Source organism: Haplochromis burtoni, unplaced genomic scaffold (assembly GCF_018398535.1).
Source record: "Haplochromis burtoni strain Fernald_Lab_line unplaced genomic scaffold, NCSU_Asbu1 Contig_18, whole genome shotgun sequence".
In the NCBI taxonomy this organism is placed as follows: Eukaryota; Metazoa; Chordata; class Actinopteri; order Cichliformes; family Cichlidae; genus Haplochromis; species Haplochromis burtoni.
In genome coordinates, this window is record NW_024582379.1 from 506,156 (window position 1) to 516,244 (window position 10,089).

The window sequence follows — 10,089 nt, forward strand, 5'->3', positions numbered from 1 at the left end:
TCTGAATGGTTAATGAAATGTTCTTTATTTTGTGTTGAAAGGTTTTTTACCTGCTGCTACCTACCAGCTATCAAACTAGTTGGTCTAAATAAAGTTGAGTGAAATTCAAAGTCTGGTCTTTTTCAAGTGTGGGCACCTCACAGTCAGAGAACACTTGACAGTGGTATCAAAACACTGTGTAGGGTTTCTCACCAAACAGGGTCAAAGTGCTTAGGGGCTAAACTGAGGGATAAATGCAGCCAAACACATAGAGGTCCTAGAAGAAACACAGTGACATGAGATTGGGATGATGGATTACTATTCAGCACCAGAGTGGCATTAAGTAGTATTGCAACACTGAAGTAGATATAAGACAGTTGTCTTGTCCTCAAGTGGCATAAGAGCTCCCAGATGTCAAAGCTCAGTGCCTTAGATGAAAATCCAAAATGTCATTTACGTAAATGATATTTGGATTTTCAATACACCACGAAAAAATAAAAATAAATCTCTGAACTTTTGAACTTTTTTTTGTGATTTCCTGCCTCTTTGGAGCTAAAAGAGGCCACCCAAACACATGAGATATCAATGGAAAGCCCAAGATGTCCTCTATTTAGTACATCAGGACTTAGTAGGGAAGCTCAAATAAGTCAAAAGATATACATACAAAGATCTTATACAAAGATGTAAACAAATGTCCATTACAGAGGACATGAATGAATAGGCTAGTTCTCAGGAGGATATACTTGAGAAATGGTAATATGGGTTTTTAGCCTCGATTGATGGTAAAAATGATAATTTCACTCATCTAAAATTAACCTCCTAGGACCTGGTGTCCACATATGTGGACATCACAGTTTGGGTTGTATAGACCAAAATACAAAATCTTGCTCTACAAGGACCTGATATCCACTTATGAGGACAGTAAACTCTCACTGTTCTATCGAAATTGAAAACAATTGTCCCCATCTAAAAAAAAAAAAAATCAATCAGCCCAAAAAAGGAAAGAGAAATTAAAAATGCAAGCCATGAAAGCGTTCGGGTCTTAGGAGGTTTAACTCACAACCTGACTTGTTACAGGTTGTGGTGGGAGACTACAGCAGAGAGCCACAGAGCCTTTGGTAAATGGGCTGGATCACACATAGTGCTTTTCTACTCTACTTGAGGACTTAAAGCACTATATGCAACATGCCTCATTCATCCATCTAAGTGCTTTATGTCTAATATTCACATACATTGACACAACCAAGAAAACTTTCTGAATAGTAGGTGATCTGCTGCCCCATCTCCTTAGTGATAGCCACCTCTGACATAAAGCAACATATAAATATCACATTACTAAACAGCAAATTACGAATGAATCATGAATGTATACGTCAAGCATCCATTCTCACTTGAAACATTTCCACTGGCTTTGCTCCTCTTTATCACAAAATCATCACCAATAAGTACTTTAAACGAAAAGACCGAAGTTTCTTTTGTAAGATGCTAAATTCAAGCAACGTTACGTTGTCTTAAATGTGTATCATTCTCTGCTCAATCATCTTATGCACCTTTCTCTCTCTTTCTGTCAAGTCTTGTTATTTTGCAACAGCTTTCAGTTCACATCCACCGTAGCCTAGAGCATCTGGGTGGGAGGTGCTTTTCATGACAAATGACCTCACAAATAACTGATAGAGAGAAAAAACAACAACATCCCACTCATCTCTCGCTGTCTCCATGACAGTCTGTGTCTGTCTCTCAACCGGTGTATATGTTTCTCCCACCCCGAGCATCCTCCCAGGTAGAGCGAGAAAGAGACATCTGTGACCATCAATCTTATCCACCAATATTTACCGTCTCCCGACACTTCATCTCAGAAACCCCTTTCCACTTGATGTCTGACTAAATTAGATTAAATGACTGCTTTGTCAACCTTCCCAAAGGAAAGAGAGAGAAACTCTAGAAAACTAATCTGGGTTCCAGTCACACACTGAAATTGAGGCGGGTGCTTTCATATTGTATAATAGCCAAAGCAATATTCCACACCAACTGTAGATCAGATTTCGTAGTTTAAATGAATAAATTATAATAAGGATGCATTCTATCATCGGTTTACATTTTGACTCTATGTACTGTTCTGCTTTCTTTTCTTTTATCGTAGGCCTTTTTTATATTTAAAAAATGAATCCCAAGGAACGTGTAAAGACAGACAACCCAATAGATTAGAGATTAAAATTAATTAATTTTGCCTGTTTGACACCTATCCCTGCATGACTGTTCTCTATGCCTTAAGGATCCTCTCTCCTGTTCCCCATTCACCCAGCAGTGATTCATGTTAGCAAGTAAACCAAAGTCAAGATAAAATGAAACAAGGAAATAAATAAAAAAAGGAACCATTCAGTGATCTGAATCAGAATCAGAAGACAAGGGGCAATTAACAGGTGACATAACCTGTTCAGTCAGAATAACTTCAACAAAATGCATATTTTGTGACTTTGCACTGGAATCCCATTAACTGGTTACTGGTTACTAGATCATTATCTATATAATGGGCAAAAAATAAATGAATAAATACTTTTGGTTACTCCTTCATATTTTTGATTTGGGAGATTTTATTCTTTCTCATGAAACCTCAGAAGGATTTGTGTGAACTCCCAGGACTGAAAGAGGGATCTCTCATTTGTTGATTTGACAGCCAAATAAGGTAAAAAAATAAATGAATAAAAAAACAAAATGCACCTTTCATTGCTACAATCATATGAAACAGGAAAATGGTGTAAACCAATGAAGGAGTGGAGATATGTAAATCAATTTCTGAAGATTTATATTTTTACCTGGGAACTAATTACAGTATGACTTATTTATGTTTACCATTGTTGCACTCACAAATGATAATGTACATTAAAATTGACATTACAACTGCTGATCAATGGCGTGTTACGGTCATTTCAGCTTGTCATGCACCTCTTGACTTTTGTTACCTGGCAAGCACAGAGCAGCGCCAACGGGTTGGAGACATAAGTGTGCAAGCAGGTTGGCCTTTACCACTATTTCAATGATATATCAAGTCAGAAGCTCAGAAAGAACAAGACACTACAACAACTTAAAAAGGTTAGATTTTTACAACCACTTTTCTTTCTTTGTCGAATCTTACGCCATGCAGAGATTTTTGTGACACGTATCGTCCAGAAGAAGACTGCAGTAAAGTAATATAAAGAGTGACGTAATGAACTACTTTCTACAAAAAGTTTCATAATGCACTACATTGGATAAGAGTAACAAGTACTGCATGATGCATCAGGTTTGTTTGATTAACGACCTCAGCACTGAAAGTCATCTAAAGTGAGCTTGACGATCTTTTCTGAATGCGAGTGCAAAGCCTTGAAGCTAAGAGGCCTACCGCCAGTGTATTTCCATGCTAAACTTAAAAGGCTGTAACACAGCCACAGAAACACTACGATACACAAACACTGACACTAACACACTCACAGTCACACAATAACACCCCATTTTTCACCCCCCACCATCCACCCCCACCCCTGTCACGCCTCCAACCAAATTAGATTGTGATTGCTCTTTCCGAGGTCACTTTTAATTAAACTGAGATGAGAACATGACACATGGGATTAAGCCCCATCCTACCAATTCAAATTAAGAATTCATAACTAATGCTAGAGCCTATTGCTTTCAACCATGACCTCCATATCATTTATGTATAGGAGCAAAAGGAACTTCTCTAATTGTCTTCTTCTGAAGCGATAAAGAGTATGATGAGAGGGGAAGAGAACTGTGTGCGTCTGTTTGAATATGCATGTTTCCTAAAAATTACATTAAAAACATGCACCTTGTCTGTGCACCATAAATTAACACCGACTCGTACCAAGAGAAAGAGCGGGAGTGAAAGAAGTAAACCAATGAATACTTTCATATCTTCCCATCATGCTCAGGGCTTAACAAATAATACTTCAGTGGCCTTGAGAGGACTAACTCCAATAATTTCATCTGATCTGGTTAATAGAGACACACAGGGCTCACGTGAATTAGCAAAACATTCATTAAGCCTGGTAACATTGGTAGCGTCACAAGAGTAAACCCAATTCAAAATACCATTAATCACTTAACCATGAAGAATGTAAGACAGATTCCTACTACATTTTTTTATTTGCTACTCATGTAACAACATAAAATCTATATCTATAGTTTGCATATTTAATTTGGTATTCCATCAAAGCATTCAGCTCTTCCAGACTTGCTAACATCTTTATATAAAGTCCTGTGAGGCTATTTAAAATGTAAGCTACCTGTTTAACATGCCATTCGCCAATTGAGAAAGGCTTAAACTATTGTTTACAGAGGACTTTTTCTTTAAAGTAGCTCTCTCCTTTCAGTAAGACCTCAAAAGTCATAATGACTTAGTGGCTTTTGAAATTCCTCGCTCTTAATCTGCATCTAATTGGCATCCTTTCCATGCAGTATTAGAGAGGCATATGTCAGACATTTATGTCAGCCTTATCTGGATATCTGGGTGCATGTGCTGAAGGAGTGTAAACATGCCATTAGGGAACATACTTCAAAACTGGATGACAATTTGTCTTGTCAACGTGTGTGATCATCTCTGCTCTCCCTGGCAGTGAGTTTGAAATGTTCGTCCTGCTCCAGTAGTTTTGGTTCCACAAAACTTCTAAAATGCCATCACTGGTGTTGTTTACCTACTTTATTAACTGACAAACGAAGGCCCAAATCTAACTTTCCTTACCTCGGTAATAAACGCTTTGGCCGTAGCTGGGCTCATGAACAACACAGCTCTGCGCAGTGTATCCCTATAGCGATGCAGCTCCTCCACACGCATTGTTCTGAACAGACTCGTGATCATCATGTTAATGTTGGATTCCACTTTCTGAAGGGATACATCCATCCCCTGCTGAGAGGTACTGTCAAGGAAATCCTCAATGCCACGGATATCTGGAAAAAAAAGATAGATAGAGGTGTAACTGTGCAGAACAGCAACCACATTCTTCTGAAAGCATCGTGCAGAAAAATGACACAGGACTGGACAGGACATAAATATCAAACAAATATTAGAGGCATCACTGATCACTTTACACCATATTCTCTCTTTCAGTTGACGGATTATCTCTCTGCAGGAATAGGTTTAGTAAATATCTCTATTTATAAGCTCTTACTGGTAAGCAATCCTCACTATCACTACATTTGTTCGACTCAAGATTTTATCCTTTGTGTTATTTGAGCTCAGTGTTTCATTGTCTGAAAAGCACACACTGTATGCTACTACTACATAGCCTTCTTTATGGAAATTTCAATGCTGAAAGCATGATATAGACACACACACACACAGACACAGATCAGAAATACATTAAATCAAAAGCATATTGCAATAGGTCATTAGAGGTGTGCTTTCTGGGTAGTACAGGCATACAATGATTATACTTTGTTTGTACTTATGATGAAGGACTAAAACATTAATAAGGTATAAACTAATAATATGTTTGCAAATAAACTCTAGACTAATAATAGACTTTTTAATATGAATTCACAATTTTTTAGGAGCCATTTCAAAACAAGTCCATCAAAATCTATATTCCAAATATCTGGAACTGCAGATCTATGCATATGACACAGAACAATGGCTGCTCGAAATCCCTAAAATATCTGAATGTCCGATCTCTCACAGCAGATTTGGAGGTCTGTAGTTTGCAGGTAGAGCACTGATATATGATTCACAGCTGCTCATATACGAGGCACATAATATTCTTGGAAACAGCTCACATCAGGTCTCATTGATATTTAAGCTTTAATGTGAAAAAAAAAATCACATTTTCATTCAACTTCAGTGTGATTTCCCCCAGATATGACACCACATACCAAATCTGAAATACTTTCATTAAATAGAGCAAGTTTCTGTCAGTGTTATGTCCAAAATTTGTAATGTTTTTCTGTCTTATTTTCTCAGTATGAATTTGATGGCAACCGAATGTCAGAAGCAGAGCAAGGTTTGTTTTTGAAAATATAAATTTTTCGAAATATATCATGCTGCTGTGTACCAGTCAAGCAGCAGCACAGCACACATAACAATTTGGAGAATGAATGAGCAAATTAATCTCATATTGGTCAAACCAGAACTTATGTAATCTTAAGGACAATAAATATCCCTGTATACATACTTCATTACTCTAGCCATGTTACGGGGGAAAAAAACAAAAATCTTGACCTTTAATCCGACAGTGATTTGTTGTCGTTTTCGATAGCTGTTACTACCTGTCCTAATAGAAGAGGAAACAGTAGCTAAAAAAATATTGCTGAATCCATGATACTGTCTCACCACTAAGAGAACCAATAAGTCATGTCATTATTAAGACTTTTCAATGAGAGCACTAACCACTGTAATTATCTCCATTAAACTTATTTTTGTGTGGTAACAGAACCACGATGGTAGTATGGATATTTTTACTGCCTCTTCTGTTCTTAATGGGATACATTCCAGGTCAAGGTAATCCTAATTAAGGTATTTTGGTTGAGGCCACTGCTAATGATGTCAAAGGATGTGTATGTGTGTGTAGTTATGTAACTACCTAATGATCTATTTGATATGGAAAACGGATGACACCGCCGTCATTGCCAGTGTCGCGGCAGAACAATTAACTGGATTGATTATTCTTGTTAAATCCCAGAGGGCTGGGGAGATGCTCTGATTTCATCAATGCCAATTTTAGGAGGTTTATAAAAGTATTAAGAGGAGAGAGAACAGCATTGATTCAGAAAAATATGGTATTTAGAAGTAAGACGAACATAATCCCTGTGCACACACACGCACGCACACAAGACAGAAATTATCACAATGAGTTCCTTGATTTGTCAATCTTTAAGTCGTTTAGCAATAGTAGGGTTACATGACAAGGAAAAATGTGACTTGTTTTTCTGTTTTGTGCAGCATACAATACATACAGTATGTGGGTGCAAGACTCCAGAGGACAACGGCTAAACAACAACTGTTTACGGTTTAGTTTTAAATTGGAAGAAAAAGCTTCTGCGTGAGTGTAAATGTGCATGCATGTAAATAAAACATTCATAAAATTACTGTGTCACTTTGGGTACTTAGTTGTGAGTGATGATGAGAAAACATTTATCTCCATCATCTATCTATATATTTAAGGCTGGAGAAACAAAATTAATTGTAGTGAAACAAACTAAGTTGTCAGCAGTTTGGCTAATCATAACTTTCAAGGCCAACCCTCCGATCTCCACTATTTAATTTAATTTAGTTGAATTGAGTTTTATATATAATGCCAAATCACAACAACAGTCACCTTAAGGTGCTGTGATAAAGACCCTACCATAATAGACAAAAAACTCCAACAACCAAACAAGCCTTGATAAGGAACCACTTGGGGACAGACTCCCTTTAAAAACATGAGGAAACCTTTAGTAGAACCAGGCTCAGAAATGGGTGAAGAAGAAACACTCAGTGTATCATGGGAAATCCCAAGCAGCCTAGACTTATTATAGCATAACTAAAAGAGGATTCAGGATCACCTGATCTATCCCCAACTATAAAATTGATGGAAAAGGACAATGTTAAGCCTAACTTTAAAAATGAAGAAGGTCTGAATTGAACCTGGGATCTGGTTACACATGCTAATAATCACAGTTACAGTTTTAAAAAAAAGCTTTTGCCAACAGAACAAAGAGAAGTCTGTATCATAGTTATTTATTTGCATTTTTATGTTATAAATAATAGCTTGGGCCTGATCATGTGTCTGTCATGGTGTGCTGTTGTCTGCTCAAGGGTGGTGGGGCAATCTGCTTTTATTTGCCATCATCAATCCATTCTCCACCCTAGCTTATAATACAGGTTGTGTGTCTAATTCATTTGCCTTGCCCCATTCTGTGAGGACCTTAAAGAACTAACCTGACCCTCTCACTGCATGCAGGTCTTTCCAGCCCACAGGATTAAGCAAAACGAATATAAAAAAAACCCCAATGAAATTATAATAATAAATAAAACTTATACAACACTTTTTATGAATTACTAATAGTGACTGATTGTAATACAGTGAGAGAAAAGGAAGACCAATGAAAACAAACCAACAGGCAAGTAAACATCCAAACAGATGAGCTAGAAAGCCCACTGGCTCATTCACTTTTAAACATACATGTCTTTGATGTCAAACTTTGCTTGAGTTCCTGCCTCCTGCTTCTCAGAGGACAAGGCTTGAGCGTGTACCTCGCCACTGCTGAGTGGATCATTGACTGTCAGCTACTTAACATCAAGGAGCTTAGGGACTCGATAGTAGAGAAAAAGAGGGGTAAAATTGCCACCAACCTTGCCAGCCCAGGCAACCATCTGTGTGAGAGACATCCCTCTGTGACACAGTACTGGTACATTAACACCATGATCAACCATCACCTCAAAAGTTTTCCCCAAAGGGCTGTCACCTTACGCAGTCACTCAGTGTATCCACACAGTCCCAGGCTAATTTAACTGAGATTACAGTATATCTGCTGTAACATTAACCAGTGCAAGTCTTCCTAAAACACAATCTGTATCTGTGTATTATTGACTTTCATATTATTGAAGAAAGACTGAAATGACATGAGGGTAAACAAAAGCTCCAGTCATGTCTCCACTGAGGATGAGAAGAACCTAATTGCATTCTTGGTGTACTTTTCCTCCTAGTTGCGAGGCTGTGCGTCACTGCCTTTCATGACTTCTTTCAGTGAAATGAAAAAAGGCATTTTGTGACGAGAGCTCATCAGCTGGAATGGCTTTAATAATATCGTATAAAACAAGGTCAAGGCTTGTATAGCAAAAGGTTCAGTGTGTGTCCCTGAACTACCATTTGTTAGGATTCCCTCCTTTTGCCCTCATCCCATCTATTCCCCAAGTCCCTGGCTCAAACTGAAAGCTAGAGTTAATGTAGTGTAGCCGCCAACAGCACGCAGGGATTTCACCTGCATGTACCGAATAGCTCTGTGGTACTCTGTCTCTGCTCAGACGCCGACACTATTTTCTCCCTTGCTTGCTTTCCCTCGATCCCTCTTGCTTTCGCTTAGTTTTTCATCTGAAACCTCTCTCTGTTTGCTTTCTGTTCTCTTGGGCTGAATTCTCATTTTGAGTGTTTGTGAAGTCCACGCTGTTATTCCACTCAGAGAGGCAGATTCTGTGCCGTGTCTAATGTCCATCAATTCCGCACCGGAGACCAGTGTTTGCATTCTGCTAGATGGAAGTGATTTTTACTTTACCTATATAGCTGTAGCTGTTTTAACTTCCTCGACAATGTAGAATTAATGTGAAATTAGACCAAACCCCCCCCCCCCCGCCCCCACCCCCCTGCCCCCCCCCCCCTTTATAATATACAAATAGCTTGGGCTTCTTAAATTTCTTAAAATCAAATTTGCAATTATTGATAAAAGTCCGCCCTTTGGACAAGTTGGCATAATGTAAAAAGGACACATAGAATGTGAAAAGGAAGTGTTAGCACATGCGAGAAGGCTTCTCTGGGTGTAGAGAAAGTGTAACATCAAACACCTGCAAATGAGAGTCAGCTGATGCAACACAATATCTGCCTTCTGAGTTACCCCATTCTCCCTATTTCACCTTTCTGACTTGAAACCCTTCTCCACCTTCATGTGAAAGAAAATACACAAGTTTGCAACTACTGACTACTCTGACTTTGTGCCTTTCCCTCCTCCTGCATTGTTTCATCAGCACTCTTCCTGTCACGGTCCTGGGTCTCCTGACCCAGCGTTTTTAGTTCTTTGTGATTTTTGTATTATTGTACTTGTGTGTGATCTATTCTATGGCTTCTAGTTTTGATCCCTTGCCCTTCATGTCTCTCTGTGTCCCCTCTGTTCTGTGTAATTGTGTGTCTTTGCATGTTTGAGTTTCTTGTTTTCTGTCACTCTGCATTGTGCATTATGTTCTCATGGTTGGTTTTTTGTTACTCTCTCTAGTCTAGTCTCTTGTGTTCCCAGCTGAGTATTTCCCTGTGTATTTTGGTTCTTAGACCTCTGCCTTATGGTTTATGTCTCTGTATTTCTTAGTTGCTGTCTCCACTGTGTCAAGTTCGCGTCTCTGTGTGATACTTCCTGTTTTACTTTGATGGTCCGTGT

General features: G+C 38.5%; 1 protein-coding gene across 1 annotated transcript in view; it reads right to left on the reverse strand.

Moving 5' to 3' along the window:
• The window catches only part of grid2 (glutamate receptor, ionotropic, delta 2), a gene marked incomplete at its 5' end in the record, with an annotated part of 543,021 nt that overhangs the window by 202,419 nt on the left and 330,513 nt on the right, over nucleotides 1-10,089 (reverse strand). Inside the window, 1 exon segment of the mRNA XM_005916136.3 lies at nucleotides 4,715-4,920. Within this exon segment, the coding sequence (XP_005916198.1) occupies nucleotides 4,715-4,920 (206 nt within the window).